A 20,231-nucleotide genomic window follows, 5' to 3' on the forward strand; every position below is an offset into this window, starting at 1 on the left:
CCGCGGTTTGACGTTTGTTGGGATCTCTGGTCAGATACTGGTCATTCCTCTGTCCAATTTCTTGGCTTTCCCGGGGTTTCAGCACCATGTAATGTTAGAGGTGTCCCCCCATCCTGAACCTTCTTCAATGGGGTTCTAACAACTGCCTCTCCTTAGTCTCCGGGATTGATCATAAACCTGTGTTCCTTTTCTGCTAGCAGGAGAAATCAAATCGACACACACACACTCTGGAGTGTCAAAGTGATGTTCTGACTTTTAATTAGCCTTAGGCTCACTTATATCCATTTTCTTGTCTATTACATAATGGGTTTCACACACATATAATTGCATTCCATAACTATACACAAATCACAACTAATTGACACACCCCAGGTTGTTCATATCACTACTGTTATCTCGTTCCCCCACATCTCCTGGGCGTACAGCCAGAAACACAAAATAACGTTTGCGCCTATTATAAAAGATTTACGAGATTTTCTTCAAAATAACATTCCCTTAAACTAATTAAACTAGATATAATGAGATAACACAATACATTACATCATAATGCATACAAAATGGTGTATATGAAGCTACATAGAATAACAAGATATTGCTTCTCTTCAGATGAGAAACACAATACATTACATATATAATCCATACGAAATGGCGTATATGGAGCTACATAGAATAACCAGCAATTTGCCTTTATCAGGGGTGGAGAGGGGCGTGGGGTGCCAGGCAGGCTCATTAGCATATGGGCGTTCCCATGAAACCACTGGGCGTACACATGCTAATGTGTGCGTGACGCACGTGCGGGGGGCAGTCAGCTGACATAAGGGGATGTCAGCTGCCCGCCCACATCATGTGCCAGTGGTCTGTGCCACCCTTACATCTTGGTGCGCTTCTATGTAAAACACTCATTCCCATGCCGGGTAATGAACCAATATTCGCATGGCGGGATTTTTATTGACTCGCAAGGGTGCGAATTCGCGCTCCAACCAGAATAAGGGCCAATATGCGCTGTAAGTATGGCATGCAGAAAGTGCAGCAGCCTGTAGAGAAGTCCTGAGCGTAGAGGACGGACTCCATGCTGGATTGAGCGCGGATCCGCGAGGATCAGTCATGTTACGATCACGCACTTCCAGGACACTCCTGGGAGATGGATCAGTTCAGGCATCCTAAGGTATGAGGGCCCTGCTGAGCTCGCAGGCTTACAATCTATAGATCGCAATCTATTCGTGTAGCTCCAGCCCCTTACCACTGACCCAACGATTGAAGTTCAATCCAACAGCAATTCAGATGTCACCAACATTTAACCCTTTCATTACTGCAGGAACAACTGGTTTCCAGTACAATTACCAGTGACCTGCACCCACAAACCGTCTCACTGTCTTGGGTGCAAATGTTCCAGCAATGGTTTGTGGCCAATCCTAACACAGAACGTTCCGGCAGACCCCACAGGTGGAGTATTGACACCGCCACAGATTTGTCCCCTCCATGTCCATTCCGTCACACGCCAGTACACAAGCGGAAGGCTGAAGCTGGCACCAATGTTTCTGTGTCTGTGTATGCCCACATACATCATTCTTCCCACCGGCACTGCAGAGGTTAACATGCTTCCCATCCCCAGTCAGTGCTGGGGGGAGGATAAAGGGTCTGGGGAGGAGGGGGAGAGAGGAACAGGAGTTCTGTGTGTGCGAATAATGCCAGCGTTGCCATCTGAATACAGCACCCTGCATGTTAATGAGCGGCGCTGCTGGAAGTGGGCACTGAGATTGTCTGCGGCTGATGTATGTGGACCCCCTGGTCTTCCCCCAAATGTATTCCTAGCCCCCCCATCCCAGCAACGGGTGGATACAGAAAGTTTGGGTAACTCTTCTCGCTAGCACTGTCGCTGAGTGGAAGGCATTGTTCTGCAAGCCTTGTGCGTAGACGGTGAGGACCAGATCTGCCCCTGGCGTAATTGCATAAGGGACCCCCGCAGAAACGTTCGGCATGACCGGCTAGGGGGACGCGCACCCCAAGAATCTGCCTTTAGAGGAGCCCTAATATAAAAAGTAAAATGTACAATTCTGCGGCTGTTGTGAAACTACAAGTCCCAGCCAGTTCTGCAGGAATAACAGTGAAGGGCCCCAGTAACCCGAGGCGTCAGCAGTGCAGGAACCCAATGATGGGAACGGGGTTAATGTATTAGCATTTCCCAGCACAATAGTTGCCAGGCAATGAATAGAGGCGACCTCTACAAGCTGCTGCCAATTTCCGCCTGCTCGGGGGGCCATGTAGGAGAGGGGGGGGGGGGGGGGGGGTGGTCTCACTACCCGCTGGCAAACACCACCAGTGGGTCTCACCCGTCGCCCAGTTACGGGAATGTGGCATTATATAAATGACTTCCATCACAGACACATAACCACAGGGATAGGGGAATGGGGGAGGGGGGATACTGGTTCCTGGAGGAATGTATATACTGGAAGAGAGTTCCCCGGGCTCAGGAATGTCTGGGTCAGTACTGGATGTGTCGGCACAGTTATTGCTGTTACCCAGGCACTGACGATGGGCAGCAAACTGGGTAGATTTGGTTGCAGTGATAAGAGGGTATTCTTGGGCACTGCCCGTATCAGCCAATGCCACCAAAACGGAAGATTAAATTTTGGGAGAATAAAAAAAAAATGTAACTATCACTTATTTTGGCTTTTGTGGCGCCAGGAGAGGACAACTTCCCCTACGCACCAGGGAGATGTCTGGTGATGGGGACGGTGGGGTCCCTGTCATGATGGGTCAGACATCTCTCTGGTGCATAGGGAGGTTGTCCTCTCTTGGCACCGTGTCGGCAATGGGTAACCTACTACAGGAACTCTGGACCGGGCACCAATCAGGGGACTGTATTCTCACTGTTATCCAGTCCAGAAGTCAACAATCCATGTCAACAGTCATAAAGTCGACTCCATATTTTCAACATTCATATGGTTCACATGGGAAAAAAGGTTGACAGTCAAATGGTCGATTGTTGACACATGAAAAAAAAATCGACATGAGATTATCTATTATTATTTATTTTACTTTTTCACACTTTACCATCAATGTAGACTCCGACTCATGGCAGAGTGCGGAACGTTACCCGACGCATGGTGAGAGAACCGACGCGGTGTGCTCATCTGGGGTCCATGTGCTAAAATCTACAAACTTACACAAAAAAAAACATGAAAAACCCACGTCTCCCGTTTCATGTGTCACCCATTTCCATGCCCGCAGTTTGCTTGGGTCAACCCATGGAAGGGGTGGTATCCTGATAACTGACAGACTAGATTAACAGCCAAAAGGTCGAAACCATATTGTCGACATGGTCCGAGGACAACACAAGCAATAGATCGACATTGCCAATGGTTAGCGCACGAAAAGGACGACAGGAGTTTTTTCTTCTATTTTTAACTTTCTCATAGTTTTCCGATTGGCCCAATACGCGGTGGGCGTAGGTATGCCGGACAGTAATTGTCAGTCCATGTGCTCAGGTGCTGACATTAACCCCACAAAAAATGTGAAAAACTAATTTCAATGTTTTTTTAATGTGTTGACTTTTTGCTTTTTTGTGTCGACCTTCCGCAATGTCCTTCCGCCAGGGCCTACCAGCTACTGAGTGCCTAGCATTACGGGTGTGGTATAGCTCATAGGCAATGTCTAGGCCCTCAGCCGCCACTAGGCCCTCAGTAGCCGCCAGGCCTTCAGTCGCCGCCAGGCCTTCAGTAGCCGCTAGGCCCCTTAGTAGCCACTAGGCCCTCAGCCGCCACTAGGCCCTCAGTAGCCAGTAGGCCCTCAGTCGCCGCTAGGCCCTCAGTAGCCAGTAGACCCTCAGTCGCCGCTAGGCCCTCAGTAGCCAGTAGACCCTCAGTCGCCGCTAGGCCCTCAGTAGCCAGTAGGCCCTCAGTAGCCAGAAGGCCCTCAGCCGCCACTAGGCCCTCAGTCACCGGCAGGCCCTCAGTCCCCAGTAGGCCCTCAGTAGCCGGCAGGACCTCAGCTGCCGCTAGGCCCTCAGTCCCCACTAGGCCCTCAGCCGCCACTAGACCCTCAGTCGCCGGCAGGCCCTCAGCTGCCGCTAGGCCCTCAGCCGCCACTAGACCCTCAGTCGCCGGCAGGCCCTCAGCTGCCGCTAGGATCTCAGCCGCCACCAGACCCTCAGTCGCCGGCAGGCCCCGGCAGGCGGACAATCCAGATATGTATGGCAGCCTTGTTATTACAGGAGTGTGCTGGCAAGTACAAACGTTATCCTATGCAATAAGTGTGCTGTGCGGGATCCACACAACAGCCCCATTGTGCACAGTAATAATCAATAACCGCATTATAGCAAGAGCAGCAATCTCATACGACCACCAGCGATGGTTCACGCGCCAGGTAACCGTAATAACAACAATAACCCACACGATGATCCCTCACCCCCACTTCTGTCAGCTGTCGCAGCTTCATTACACTACGTATGATTGGCACCGCCATCTTGGCTCTTCGCCGCGTGCGCCCTATTTGTGGGCGTCTCAGGTATGAGAATTGTGCAAATATAAATGACATTACATAGTTGTGGCTCATAGAACGGTATCAGACCGGACTGTGCTGTTATCACATAGTTAGGTCTGGCTGTATCTGGAGAGATTCCGTGAAGGTTCCGCGGCACAGGCGCAGAGATTTGGACAACCAATGACAAGATGGGGAGTCACTGTGTAGCCGGATAGGACGCGGCCGTTGTCTGGTAATAAGCCCCAGGTCAGTGCTAACTCAGTGACCTCACCTGACCCCAGTAGGGCACATAAGGGGCTGATGGGGCGTATTTCGGGGTGTTGTCTGCGGAGAGGGGCGTACAGCCATCTTCAGTCTGCCAGCGCTGGGGGGTCTCAAACTGATCTTACTCGGGGTCTTCTGCTATTCCAGGCACACGGATTAACCCTATAAGTGCCGACGTTGCTCAAAATAGCCGTTAAAATGCCAGCGTCGCTAACTGTGTCAGCATCGCTCATTGTGTCAGCGTCGCTCATTGTGTCAGCATCGCTCACTGTGTCAGCGTCGCTCATTGTGTCAGCGTCGCTCACTGCGTCAGCATCGCTCATTGTGTCAGCATCGCTCACTGTGTCAGCATCGCTCACTGTGTCAGCATCGCTCATTGTGTCAGCGTCGCTCACTGTGTCAACACTCAGTTGAAGTCTAATTAAATATTACAGCCTGTGGGCGGCGCTGGCATTTATAGCGGATATTTTGAGGCTCTCCCACAGCAACATTGGCGCTGAGAGGGGTAATACAGGAACAGCAGGAAACACGGGCAATCAGTGCAGGCTCCTCCCTCAGCGCCACAGATCTGGTGCCCGCTATTCCTGGTATTTACCAATACCAGGTGACGGACGGACATGTGATCCATATAACCCAGTGCTTCCCAGACTGTGTGACGTGGCACCATGGGGTACCTCAGGACACTTGTAGGGGGGCCATGGGATGGGGTCCAGGACCAATTCAAATGATTTAAGATCAATGTAAGAGACAAAACCAGTGGGTGCCAGTCATAAAATATCTGTACATGCAGAAGCCAGTCCTGATCCCTACAGCCTGGACCTGATCCCTATAGCCCGCACCTGATCCCTATAGCCTGCACCTGATCCCTACAGCCCGCACCTGATCCCTACAGCCCGCACCTGATCCCTATAGCCCGCACCTGATCCCTACAGCCCGCATCTGATCCCTACAGCCCGCACCTGATCCCTACAGCCTGCACCTGATCCCTATAGCCCGCACCTGATCCCTATAGCCCGCACCTGATCCCTACAGCCTGCACCTGATCCCTACAGCCTGCACCTGATCCTTATAGCCTGTACCTGACCCCTACAGCCCGCACCTGATCCCTACAGCCCGCACCTGATCCCTATAGCCCGCATCTGATCCCTACAGCCTGCACATGATCCCTACAGCCTGCACATGATCCCTATAGCCTGCAACTGATCCCTATAGCCTGCAACTGATCCCTACAGCCTGCACCTGATCCCTACAGCCTGCACCTGATCCCTACAGCCTGCACCTGATCCCTACAGCCTGCACCTGATCTCTATAGCCTGCACCTGATACCTACAGCCTGCACCTGATACCTACAGCCTGCACCTGATCCCTATAGCCCGCACCTGATCCCTATAGCCTGCACCTGATCCCTATAGCCTGCACCTGATCCCTACAGCCTGCACCTGATCCCTATAGCCTGCACCTGATCCCTATAGCCCGCACCTGATCCCTATAGCCTGCACCCGATCCCTATAGCCTGTACCCGATCCCTATAGCCTGCACCTGATCCCTACAGCCTGCACCTGATCCCTATAGCCTGCACCTGATCCCTATAGCCTGTACCTGATCCCTATAGCCTGTACCTGATCCCTATAGCCTGTTCCTGATCCCTACAGCCCGCACCCGATCCCTATAGCCTGCACCTGATCCCTACAGCCCGCACCTGATCCCTATAGCCTACAACTGATCCCTATAGCCTGCAACTGATCCCTATAGCCTGTACCACATCCCTATAGCCCGTACCTGATCCCTACAGCCCGCACCCGATCCCTATAGCTTGTACCACATGCCTATAGCCTGCACCTGATCCCTATAGCCTGCACCTGATCCCTATAGCCTGCACCTGATCCCTATAGCTTGTACCACATCCCTATAGCCTGCACCCGATCCCTATAGCCTGTACCCGATCCCTATAGCCTGCACCTAATCCCTATAGCCCGCACCTAATCCCTATAGCCTGCACCTAATCCCTATAGCCTGCACCTAATCCCTATAGCCTGCACCCGATCCCTATAGCCTGCACCCGATCCCTACAGCCTGCACCCGATCCCTATAGTCTGCACCCGATCCCTATAGTCTGCACCCGATCCCTATAGCCTGTACCCAATCCCTATAGCCCGCACCTAATCCCTATAGCCTGCACCTAATCCCTATAGCCTGCACCCGATTCCTATAGCCTGCACCCGATCCCTATAGCCTGCACCCGATCCCTACAGCCTGCACCCGATCCCTATAGCCTGCACCCGATCCCTATAGCCTGTACCCGATCCCTATAGCCTGCACCTGATCCCTATAGTCTGCACCCGATCCCTATAGCCTGCACCCGATCCCTATAGCCTGCACCCGATCCCTATAGCCTGCACCCGATCCCTATAGCCTGTACCCGATCCCTATAGCCTGCACCCGATCCCTATAGCCTGCACCTGATCCCTATAGCCTGCACCACATCCCTATAGCCTGTACCACATCCCTATAGCCTGCACCTGATCCCTATAGCCTGCACCCGATCCCTATAGCCTGCACCCGATCCCTATAGCCTGCACCACATCCCTATAGCCTGCACCTGATCCCTACAGCCTGTACCACATCCCTATAGCCTGCACCTGATCCCTACAGCCGCACCTAAACCCTACACCCGCACCTGATCCCTATAGCCCGCACCTGATCCCTACAGCCTGCACATGATCCCTACAGCCTGCACATGATCCCTATAGCCTGCAACTGATCCTTATAGCCTGTAACTGATCCCTATAGCCTGCACCCGATCCCTACAGCCTGCACCCGATCCCTACAGCCTGCACCCGTTCCCTACAGCCTGCACCCGATCCCTATAGCCTGCACCCGATCCCTATAGCCTGCACCCGATCCCTATAGCCTGCACCCGATCCCTATAGCCTGCACCTGATCCCTATAGCCTGCACCTGATCCCTATAGCCTGCACCTGATCCCTATAGCCTGCACCTGATCCCTATAGCCTGCAACTGATCCTTATAGCCTGTACCTGATCCCTACAGCCTGCACCTGATCCCTATAGCCTACACCTGATCCCTATAGCCTGCAACTGATCCTTATAGCCTGTACCTGATCCCTACAGCCTGTACCACATCCCTATAGCCTGCACCTGATCCCTACAGCCTGCACCTAAACCCTACACCCGCACCTGATCCCTATAGCCCGCACCTGATCCCTACAGCCTGCACATGATCCCTACAGCCTGCACATGATCCCTATAGCCTGCAACTGATCCTTATAGCCTGTAACTGATCCCTATAGCCTGCACCTGATCCCTACAGCCTGCACCTGATCCCTACAGCCTGCACCTGATCCCTATAGCCTGCACCTGATACCTATAGCCTGCACCTGATCCCTACAGCCCGCACCTGATCCCTATAGCCTGCACCTGATCCCTATAGCCTGCACCTGATCCCTATAGCCTGCACCTGATCCCTATAGCCTGCACCTGATCCCTATAGCCTGTACCTGATCCCTATAGCCTGCACCTGATCCCTATAGCCTGCACCTGATCCCTATAGCTTGTACCCGATCCCTATAGCCTGCACCCGATCCCTATAGCCTGTACCCGATCCCTATAGCCTGCACCCGATCCCTATAGCCTGTACCCAATCCCTATAGCCTGCACCTAATCCCTATAGCCCGCACCTAATCCCTATAGCCTGCACCTAATCCCTATAGCCTGCACCTAATCCCTATAGCCTGCACCTAATCCCTATAGCCTGCACCCGATCCCTATAGCCTGCACCCGATCCCTACAGCCTGTACCCGATCCCTATAGTCTGCACCCGATCCCTATAGCCTGTACCCGATCCCTATAGCCTGCACCTGATCCCTATAGCCCGCACCTAATCCCTATAGCCTGCACCTAATCCCTATAGCCTGCACCCGATCCCTATAGCCTGCACCCGATCCCTATAGCCTGCACCCAATCCCTACAGCCTGTACCCGATCCCTATAGCCTGCACCCGATCCCTATAGCCTGTACCCGATCCCTATAGCCTGCAGCTGATCCCTATAGTCTGTACCCGATCCCTATAGCCTGCACCCGATCCCTATAGCCTGCACCCGATCCCTATAGCCTGCACCCGATCCCTATAGCCTGCACCCGATCCCTATAGCCTGTACCTGATCCCTATAGCCTGCACCCGATCCCTATAGCCTGTACCTGATCCCTATAGCCTGTACCTGATCCCTATAGCCCAGTGGCGTAAGTTCGTCCCAGTTGCCCGGAGGCAAGATAAATATTGGTGCCCCCCCCAAAACACACACACACACACTGCACCTTACATACAGTAAATATATATTTATGTATGTACGTTATGTATATTATGTTTAAAAATAAAAAATCTGTGACTTCTATGGTCCTGCTGGGACGGGGAGTCAGCCACAGAATTGATATCAATGGCTTTCAATTAACTGATTCAAACTTGCAGGGTAGGAGAGGTGCCCCCTTGGGAGCAGGAGCCCGGAGGCAGATGACTCCATTGCCTCTCAGAGTTCTGCCTCTGCTATAGCCTGTACCACATCCGTATAGCCGGTACCACATCCGTATAGCCTGTACCCGATCCCTATAGCCTGCACCTGATCCCTATAGCCTGTACCCGATCCCTATAGCCTGCACCACATCCGTATAGCCTGCACCCGATCCCTATAGCCTGTACCCGATCCCTATAGCCTGTACCCGATCCCTATAGCCTGCACCTGATCCCTATAGCCTGCACCTGATCCCTATAGCCTGCACCTGATCCCTATAGCCTGCACCTGATCCCTATAGCCTGCACCCGATCCCTATAGCCTGCACCCGATCCCTATAGCCTGTACCCGATCCCTATAGCCTGCACCTGATCCCTATAGCCTGCACCCGATCCCTATAACCTGCACTCTGGTAATAGGAGTGCTGACCCCGGATTCCGGTGCACACTGCACAGCGCACTCTCCTGTGTAACACATTTAACCCTTTGGGCATCAGAGTGGCGAGCACAGCAGGGATGAGGGACTGGCACGTACATCAGTACCAGGCAGGTCACTACAATGTGTGCCAGCTCTGTGCCCCGGGAACACACAGACCCCCGGCCAATGCTGGATGTTACCTTTTCCGAGTCTCACCAGGGTGGGCAGCCGGAATTTGCTAACGATCACATCCAAGGGTAACGCCACAGAGCTCCAGCTCAGCTCCGCGATGCCGGACGCCACTTTCTCCATAGCTCTCCCGGAACTTCTGCATAGCCCTGCGGAGAAGTGACGGCACTCAGGGACCCACACATCCCACCACTACAACCACCATCCCCAGCAGCAGTCCCAGGGCAGGAGGAGCGAGGTGCTGTGCGGGGTAGCAGCTGCTGCTGTGTGTGCCATGCTGCCTGTGGTCCAAGTGAGCGAGTTCATTCCATTCACAGATCTCTGCACAGGACCATGGAGAGAGGCCCAGCCCCCCCCCAGCCCCTCTCACACTCACTCCACTACTCCGGGGGGAATTGGTCCTTTCACAGATGCTATTGCAGACCCCTCCCCGGGATGATGAGGAGGAGGAGGAGGTGTGGAAGCATCCAGCACAGAGAGTGCATCCTCTGCAGGGGACCAGCCGGAGTCCTCCGCTCATTCATCAGTAACACATTGGGCGCTGGACCATGAGGAGGCCATGGAGAACATCCATCCACGCCGGCTTATCCGCCTATTGCCTGATAGTTTTATCTGTTTTTATGATGAAATTAGGATAAGATACAACATCTAGATTTACAACTTACCCAACATGAATTTATTCAACACACATAAAATGAATATAGATTTTTAGAAATATCAGTTGTCGATATATTGGGCCATCGATAATTGGGGCAGTGGTCATATTAAGATCTGTGGGCGATCATAGGCTACAAACTTTTGGGGCTCCCTATCTGCACCATGGGAGGGAATGGGGTGACAGTGTAATGTGTAATGTAGTGTAACAGTGTATTGTGGACTAGGTGACATGAGGGAGATTGCTAGACTAATGAGGGAGAGAGGGAGATTGCTGCTATGTCAGGGATTCTCCTGCAGAATGCAGGAGGGGAGGTAACTATGATGTAACAGTGTAATGTGGTCTAGGTGACATGAGGGAGATTGCTAGACTAATGAGGGAGAGAGGGAGATTGCTGCTATGTCAGGGATTCTCCTGCAGAATGCAGGGGTGGAGGTAACTATGATGTAACAGTGTAATGTGGGCTAGGTGACATGAGGGAGATTACTAGACTAATGAGGGAGAGAGGGAGATTGCTGCTATGTCAGGGAGTATCCTGCAGAATGCAGGAGGGGAGGCAACTATGATGTATCAGTGTAATGTGGGCTAGGTGACATGATGGAGATTGCTAGACTAATCAGGGAGAGAGGGAGATTGCTGCCATGTCAGGGAGTCTCCTGCAGAATGCAGGAGGGGAGGCAACTATGATGTATCAGTGTAATGTGGGCTAGGTGACATGATGGAGATTGCTAGACTATTGAGGGAGAGAGGGAGATTGCTGTTATGTCATGGAGTCTCCTGCAGAATGCAGGAGAGGAGGTAACTATGACGTGACAGTGTAATGTGGACTAGGTGACATGAGGGAGATTACTAGACTAATGATGGAAAGAAGAAGATTGCTGCTATGTCAGGGAGTCTCCTGCAGAATGCAGGAGGGGAGTTACCTATGATGTAACAGTGTAATGTGAGCTAGGTGAAATGAGGGAGATTGCTAGACTAATGAGGGAGAGAGGGAGATTGCTGTTATGTCATGGAGTCTCCTGCAGAATGAAGGAGGGGAGGTAACTATGATGTAACAGTGTAATGTGGGCTAGGTGAAATGAGGGAGATTGCTAGACTAATGAGGGAGAGAGGGAGATTGCTGTTATGTCATGGAGTCTCCTGCAGAATGAAGGAGGGGAGGTAACTATGATGTAACAGTGTAATGTGGGCTAGGTGACATGGGGAAGATTGCTAGACTAATGACGGAAAGAAGGAGATTGCTGCTATGTCAGGGAGTATCCTGCAGAATGCAGGAGGGGAGGTAACTATGATGTATCAGTGTAATGTGGGCTAGGTGACATGAGGGAGATTACTAGACTAATGAGGGAGAAAGGGAGATTGCTGCTATGTCAGGGAGTATCCTGCAGAATGCAGGAGGGTAGGCAACTATGATGTATCAGTGTAATGTGGGCTAGGTGACATGATGGAGATTGCTAGACTAATGAGGGAGAGAGGGAGATTGCTGTTATGTCATGGAGTCTCCTGCAGAATGCAGGAGAGGAGGTAACTATGATGTGTCAGTGTAATGTGGACTAGGTGACATGAGGGAGATTACTAGACTAATGATGGAAAGAAGAAGATTGCTGCTATGTCAGGGAGTCTCCTGCAGAATGCAGGAGGGGAGTTACCTATGATGTTACAGTGTAATGTGGGCTAGGTGAAATGAGGGAGATTGCTAGACTAATGAGGGAGAGAGGGAGATTGCTGTTATGTCATGGAGTCTCCTGCAGAATGAAGGAGGGGAGGTAACTATGATGTAACAGTGTAATGTGGGCTAGGTGAAATGAGGGAGATTGCTAGACTAATGAGGGAGAGAGGGAGATTGCTGTTATGTCATGGAGTCTCCTGCAGAATGAAGGAGGGGAGGTAACTATGATGTAACAGTGTAATGTGGGCTAGGTGAAATGAGGGAGATTGCTAGACTAATGAGGGAGAGAGGGAGATTGCTGTTATGTCATGGAGTCTCCTGCAGAATGAAGGAGGGGAGGTAACTATGATGTAACAGTGTAATGTGGGCTAGGTGAAATGAGGGAGATTGCTAGACTAATGAGGGAGAGAGGGAGATTGCTGTTATGTCATGGAGTCTCCTGCAGAATGAAGGAGGGGAGGTAACTATGATGTAACAGTGTAATGTGGGCTAGGTGACATGGGGAAGATTGCTAGACTAATGACGGAAAGAAGGAGATTGCTGCTATGTCAGGGAGTATCCTGCAGAATGCAGGAGGGGAGGTAACTATGATGTAACAGTGTAATGTGGGCTAGGTGACATGAGGGAGATTACTAGACTAATGAGGGAGAGAGGGAGATTGTTGCTATGTCAGGGAGTCTCCTGCAGAATGCAGGAGGGGAGGTAACTATGATGTATCAGTGTAATGTGGGCTAGGTGACATGAGGGAGATTACTAGACTAATGAGGGAGAGAGGGAGATTGCTGCTATGTCAGGGAGTATCCTGCAGAATGCAGGAGGGTAGGCAACTATGATGTATCAGTGTAATGTGGGCTAGGTGACATGATGGAGATTGCTAGACTAATGAGGGAGAGAGGGAGATTGCTGTTATGTCATGGAGTCTCCTGCAGAATGCAGGAGAGGAGGTAACTATGATGTGACAGTGTAATGTGGACTAGGTGACATGAGGGAGATTACTAGACTAATGATGGAAAGAAGAAGATTGCTGCTATGTCAGGGAGTCTCCTGCAGAATGCAGGAGGGGAGTTACCTATGATGTTACAGTGTAATGTGGGCTAGGTGAAATGAGGGAGATTGCTAGACTAATGAGGGAGAGAGGGAGATTGCTGTTATGTCATGGAGTCTCCTGCAGAATGAAGGAGGGGAGGTAACTATGATGTAACAGTGTAATGTGGGCTAGGTGAAATGAGGGAGATTGCTAGACTAATGAGGGAGAGAGGGAGATTGCTGTTATGTCATGGAGTCTCCTGCAGAATGAAGGAGGGGAGGTAACTATGATGTATCAGTGTAATGTGGGCTAGGTGACATGAGGGAGATTACTAGACTAATGAGGGAGAGAGGGAGATTGCTGCTATGTCAGGGAGTATCCTGCAGAATGCAGGAGGGTAGGCAACTATGATGTATCAGTGTAATGTGGGCTAGGTGACATGATGGAGATTGCTAGACTAATGTGGGAGAGAGGGAGATTGCTGTTATGTCATGGAGTCTCCTGCAGAATGCAGGAGAGGAGGTAACTATGCTGTAACAGTGTAATGTGAACTAGGTGACATGAGGGAGATTGCTAGACTAATGAGGGAGAGATGGAGATTGCTAATATTTCAGGGAGTCTCCTGCAGAATGCAGGAGGGGAGCTAAGTATGGTGTAACAGTGTAATGTGGGCTAGGTGACATGAGGGAGATTGCTAGACTAATGAGGGAGAGAGGGATATTGCTGCTATGTCAGGGAGTCTCCTGCAGAATGCAGGAGGGGAGGTAACTATGGTGTAACAGTGTAATGTGGGCTAGGTGACATGAGGGAGATTGCTAGACTAATGAGGGAGAGAGGGAGATTGCTGCTATGTCAGGGAGTCTCCTGCAGAATGCAGGAGGGAAGGTAACTATGGTGTAACAGTGTAATGTGGGCTAGGTGACATGAGGGAGATTGCTAGACTAATGAGGGAGAGAGGGAGATTGCTGCTATGTCAGGGAGTCTCCTGCAGAATGCAGGAGGGGAGGTAACTATGATGTAAGAGTAATGTGGGCCAGGTGACATGAGGGAGATTGCTAGACTAATAAGGGAGAGAGGGAGATTGCTGCTATGTCAGGGAGTCTCCTGCAGAATGCAGGAGGGGAGGTAGCTATGATGTAACAGTGTAATGTGGGCCAGGTGACATGAGGGAGATTGCTAGACTAATAAGGGAGAGAGGGAGATTGCTGCTATATCAGGGAGTCTCCTGCAGAATGCTGGAGGGGAGGTAACTATGATGTAACAGTGTAATGTGGGCCAGGTGACATGAGGGAGATTGCTAGACTAATAAGGGAGAGAGGGAGATTGCTGCTATATCAGGGAGTCTCCTGCAGAATGCTGGAGGGGAGGTAACTATGATGTAACAGTGTAATGTGGGCTAGGTGACATGAGGGAGATTGTTAGACTAATGAGGGAGAGAGGGAGATTGCTGCTATGCCAGGGAGTCTCCTGCAGAATGCAGGAGGGGAGGTAACTATGATGTAACAGTGTAATGTGGGCTAGGTGACATGAGGGAGATTGCTAGACTAATGAATGAGAGAGGAAGATTGGTGCTATTTCAAGGAGTCTCCTGCAGAATGAGGGAGAGTAGGCAACTATGACCAAAAGTTAATGTTTTCCAGATCTCCTCACAGAATCACAAGTGAAGTAATTAGCTCCACCTGTGGATCTTTTAAAATGTGTTAGTGAGTAATGAGTGAGCCTGATTGGTGAGCCTCAAAAACAGAAAGACCAGATTACAGTTTGCCAAACAACATCTAAAAAAGCCTTTACAGTTCTGGAACAACATCCTATGGACAGATGAGACAAAGATCAACTTGTACCAGAGTGATGGGAAGAGAAGAGTATGGAGAAGGGAAGGAACTGCTCATGATCCAACATTTACCACCTCATCAGTGAAGCATAGTGGTGGTAGTGTCATGGCGTGGGCATGTATGGCTGCCAATGGAACTGGATGAATGCTGAAGTGTTTCGGGCAATAGTATCTGCTCATATTCAGCGATATGCTTCAGAACTCATTGAACGGTGGCTTCACAGCGCAGATGGACAACGCTTCACAGCGCAGATGGACAACGCTTCACAGCGCAGATGGACAACGCTTCACAGTGCAGATGGACAATGACCCGATGTTTGCATGTGATGCGATGCAATTTTCCTATGTAATTTATTCACTGCTCTCTGGCCTTGGGCTGTGCGATGAGATCACATTGCATCGAATGCGATCGCACCGCACATAAAATCGCATGCGATTTTATAGGGTGCGATGCTATTTAATTTAGTATACACTTGTATGACATACAATGGGATTTAGGCACCCCCCCCAGTATCCACGCCACCCCGAAGCGTGGCGAGAGCAGCGGAACGCATCCTCCCGACCTTTTCATACCCCCACTATCCACGTCGGCGTGGAGTTGATTTTATACCCGGTGGATAGACATCAACTATTCCCACAAGCAGAGGGGCTGGCCATGCCCCCACAGCGGCGATAAATCAGGGCATGGCCTTGCGAAATGATGCTATTTGTAGAACATGCCCCCTCGCCGCTAGGCCACGCCCCCTAATTTCGGGCGCACGCACCCCCCTCCCTGCAAAGTTGGGAGGTATGTACCTGTACGGTATATTACACATGTTAGTACAGTCATAGTCTGTAACAATAAGGTTCCCGTACAGATTTCCATGTCATGGGTTAAACCATTAATTACCTGTAGGCCACGTCCGGAACAAGGAGGGGGGTGGAAACGTTAGTATTGATCCACTATAAGGAATGAGTTAGAGCGGGAGTGCAGGGGGGGGGGGGGGTAAATAAGATAAGTGGATTGTCTTTGGATTACACACAGAGCTTGTGTCAGCTAATTGCATGAATAGACTGCACAGGACGGAGGTGGGGGGCTATGGGGGCGCCTCCGGGGGTCTAATCCACTTACACTATTATTATACACCGTCAGCAGTGTCTGCCGGCTGCCGACATGTATGTGTGTGAGCAATTCCCCGGCAATAGGCCAGCAATGGAGAATTAGTGCCCGATTCACACCCCCCCGCGAATCCCCGCGTTACGCTTTCAGCGGGTGCGCACTCTGACACATTTGTCCTTTCGCGCCCGCACAGCGGAGAACGCCACTGATGGTTACTCACTATCGCATCATTTCTCCTTGTTTATTATGAAAGCAGCGCAGGACGTACTCCGATGAATTGGGGGGGGGGGGGGCGCTGACCATCATCCACCCAACCCCAAGCAGGCAGGGACACGCCCAGCATTTCTATGGGCGTGCCCACCATTTTTGTGGGCACATCCATTATACGCTTGGCGGACCCCAGCGACCGCCCCTTCCTGTCGCTCAGGCTGTGAGCCCCCCGGAGGATTACACATACGCATTATCGCATATGTACAGGCCCCCACCATCGGGGACAGGGCCAAATTCGGAGCTGTGGACAAAGGTCTGAATAAGCCTCTTAAGATGAAATGAGTCAGATGGGACGAGTTCTCTTTGAGATGGGATGTTTCCCGTAGCAACTGAAGCACATTCTACTTCTTATTTACTGTATTTAGCACATTCTAGAAGATACTAGACATAATCTGATTGGTTGCTATGGACAACATCCCATCTTCATTAGAACTCTCATCTTAGTAAATATACCACATATACTCTACATGATCATAGTCAGTTACATATGTCGCCAATATGCAGGAAATCTCAGCCACGGTGGGTGTCCCTGCTCTGGTGGTAATCCTCAGCCATGGTGGGGGGTCCCTGCTCTGGTGGTAAGCCTCAGCCATGGTGGGGGGTCCCTGCTCTGGGAGTAAGTCTCAGCCATGGTGGGGGTTCCTGCTCTGGGGGTAATCCTCAGCCATGGTGGGGGTCCCTGCTCTGGGGGTAAGCCTCACCCACGGTGGGGGGGTCCCTGCTCTGGGGGTAAGCCTCACCCACGGTGGGGGGTCCCTACTCTGGGGGTAAGCCTCAGCCACGGTGGGGGTCCCTGCTCTGGTGGTAAGCCTCTGCCACGGTGGGGGTCCCTGCTCTGGGGGTAAGCCTCAGCCACAGTGGGAGGTCCCTGCTCTGGTGGTAAGCCTCAGCCACGGTGGGGGTCCATGCTCTGGTGGTAAGCCTCAGCCACGGTGGGGGTCCCTGCTCTGGTGGTAAGCCTCAGCCACGGTGGGGGTCCCTGCTCTGGTGGTAAGCCTCAGCCACGATGGGGGTCCCTGCTCTGGGGGTAAGCCTCAGCCACGATGGGGGTCCCTGCTCTGGGGGTAAGCCTCAGCCACGGTGGGGGTCCATGCTCTGGTGGTAAGCATCAGCCACAGTGGAGGGATCCTGCTGTGGTGGTAAGCCTCAGCCACAATGGGGGGGGGGGTCCCTGCTCTGGGGGTAAGCCTCAGTCACGGTGGGGGGGGCTGCTCTGGTGGTAATCCTCAGCCACGGTGGGGTCCCTGCTCTGGTGGTAAGCCTCAGCCACAGTGGGGGGTCCCTGCTCTGGTGGTAAGTCTCAGCCATGGTGGGGGGTCCCTGCTCTGGTGGTAAGTTTCAGCCATGATGGGGGGTCCCTGCTCTGGTGGTCAGCCTCAGCCAAGGTGGGGGTCCCTGCTCTGGTGGTAAGCATCAGCCACAGTGGAGGGATCCTGCTGTGGTGGTAAGCCTCAGCCACAATGGGGGGTCCCTGCTCTGGGGGTAAGCCTCAGTCACGGTGGGGGGGGGCTGCTCTGGTGGTAAGCCTCAGCCACGGTGGGGGTCCCTGCTCTGGTGGTAAGCCTCAGCCACAGTGGGGGGTCCCTGCTCTGGTGGTAAGTCTCAGCCACAGTGGGGGGTCCCTGCTCTGGTGGTAAGTCTCAGCCAGGGTGGGGGGTCCCTGCTCTGGTGGTAAGTCTCAGCCATGGTGGGGGGTCCCTGCTCTGGTTGTAAGTCTCAGCCATGGTGGGGGGGTCCTGCTCTGGTGGTAAGCCTCAGCCACGATGGGGGGTCCCTGCTCTGGTGGTAAGTCTCAGCCATGGTGGGGGGTCCCTGATATGGTGGTAAGTCTCAGTCATGGTGGAGGGATCCTGCTCTTCTGGTAAGCCTCAGCCACGATGGGGTGTCCCTGCTCTGGTGGTAAGTCTCAGCCACGATGGGGTGTCCCTGCTCTGGTGGTAAGTCTCAGCCACGATGGGGGGTCCCTGCTGTGGTGGTAAGTCTCAGCCACAGTGGGAGGTCCCTGCTCTGGTGGTAAGTCTCAGCCAGGGTGGGGGGTCCCTGCTCTGGTGGTAAGTCTCAGCCATGGTGGGGGGGGTCCCTGCTCTGGTGGTAAGCCTCAGCCATGGTGGAGGGATCCTGTTCTGGTGGAAAGCCTCAGCCATGGTGGGGGGTCCCTGCTCTGGTGGTAAGCCTCAGCCATGGTGGGGGTCCCTGCTCTGGTGGTAAATCTCAGCCATGGTGGGGGGGTCCCTGATCTGGGGGTAAGCCTCAGTCATGGTGGGGGGGCTGCTCTGGTGGTAATCCTCAGCCACGGTGGGGTCCCTGCTCTGGTGGTAAGCCTCAGCCACAGTGGGGGGTCCCTGCTCTGGTGGTAAGTCTCAGCCACGATGGGGGTCCCTGCTCTGGTGGTAAGTCTCAGCCATGGTGGGGGGGTCCCTGCTCTGGTGGTAAGTTTCAGCCATGGTGGCGAGTCCCTGCTCTGGTGGTAAGTCTCAGCCACGATGGGGGGTCCCTGCTCTGGTGGTAAGTCTCAGCCACGATGGGGGGTCCCTGCTCTGGTGGTAAGTCTCAGCCATGGTGGCGAGTCCCTGCTCTGGTGGTAAGCCTCAGCCACGATGGGGGGTCCCTGCTCTGGTGGTCAGCCTCAGCCAAGGTGGGGGTCCCTGCTCTGGTGGTAAGCATCAGCCACAGTGGAGGGATCCTGCTCTGGGGGTAAGTCTCAGCCACAATGGGGGGATCCTGCTCTGGTGGTAAGTCTCAGCCACGATGGGGGGTCCCTGCTCTGGTGGTAAGTCTCAGCCACGATGGGGGGTCCCTGCTCTGGTGGTAAGTCTCAGCCACGATGGGGGGTCCCTGCTCTGGTGGTAAGTCTCAGCCACGATGGGGGGATCCTGCTCTGGTGGTAAGTCTCAGCCACGATGGGGGGTCCCTGCTCTGGTGGTAAGTCTCAGCCACGATGGGGGGTCCCTGCTCTGGTGGTAAGTCTCAGCCATGGTGGAGGGATCCTGCTCTGGTGGTAAGTCTCAGCCACGATGGGGTGTCCCTGCTCTGGTGGTAAGTCTCAGCCACGATGGGGGGTCCCTGCTATGGTGGTAAGTCTCAGCCACAGTGGGAGGTCCCTGCTCTGGTGGTAAGTCTCAGCCAGGGTGGGGGGTCCCTGCTCTGGTGGTAAGTCTCAGCCATGGTGGGGGGGGTCCCTGCTCTGGTGGAAAGCCTCAGCCATGGTGGAGGGATCCTGTTCTGGTGGAAAGCCTCAGCCATGGTGGGGGGTCCCTGCTCTGGTGGTAAGTCTCAGCCACGATGGGGGGTCCCTGCTATGGTGGTAAGTCTCAGCCACAGTGGGAGGTCCCTGCTCTGGTGGTAAGTCTCAGCCAGGGTGGGGGGTCCCTGCTCTGGTGGTAAGTCTCAGCCATGGTGGGGGGGTCCCTGCTCTGGTGGTAAGCCTCAGCCATGGTGGAGGGATCCTGTTCTGGTGGAAAGCCTCAGCCATGGTGGGGGGTCCCTGCTCTGGTGGTAAGCCTCAGCCATGGTGGGGGTCCCTGCTCTGGTGGTAAATCTCAGCCATGGTGGGGGGGTCCCTGATCTGGGGGTAAGCCTCAGTCATGGTGGGGGGGCTGCTCTGGTGGTAATCCTCAGCCACGGTGGGGTCCCTGCTCTGGTGGTAAGCCTCAGCCACAGTGGGGGGTCCCTGCTCTGGTGGTAAGTCTCAGCCACGATGGGGGTCCCTGCTCTGGTGGTAAGTCTCAGCCATGGTGGGGGGGTCCCTGCTCTGGTGGTAAGTTTCAGCCATGGTGGCGAGTCCCTGCTCTGGTGGTAAGTCTC

At 53.1% G+C, this 20,231-nt stretch overlaps 1 protein-coding gene across 1 annotated transcript in view; it reads right to left on the bottom strand.

The window, feature by feature from the left end:
- GAREM2 (GRB2 associated regulator of MAPK1 subtype 2) overlaps positions 1-10,257 on the bottom strand; it is a 109,723-nt gene extending 99,466 nt beyond the window's left edge. The window contains exon 1 of the mRNA XM_083178902.1: positions 9,888-10,257. Within this exon, the coding sequence (XP_083035028.1) occupies positions 9,888-9,999 (112 nt within the window). The 5' untranslated portion in view covers positions 10,000-10,257. The remainder of the gene's footprint in view (positions 1-9,887) is intronic.
- Between the last annotated feature and the right edge of the window lie 9,974 nt (positions 10,258-20,231).

Source organism: Crinia signifera, chromosome 3 (genome assembly GCF_055691185.1).
Source record: "Crinia signifera chromosome 3, ASM5569118v1, whole genome shotgun sequence".
Taxonomy (NCBI): Eukaryota; Metazoa; Chordata; class Amphibia; order Anura; family Myobatrachidae; genus Crinia; species Crinia signifera.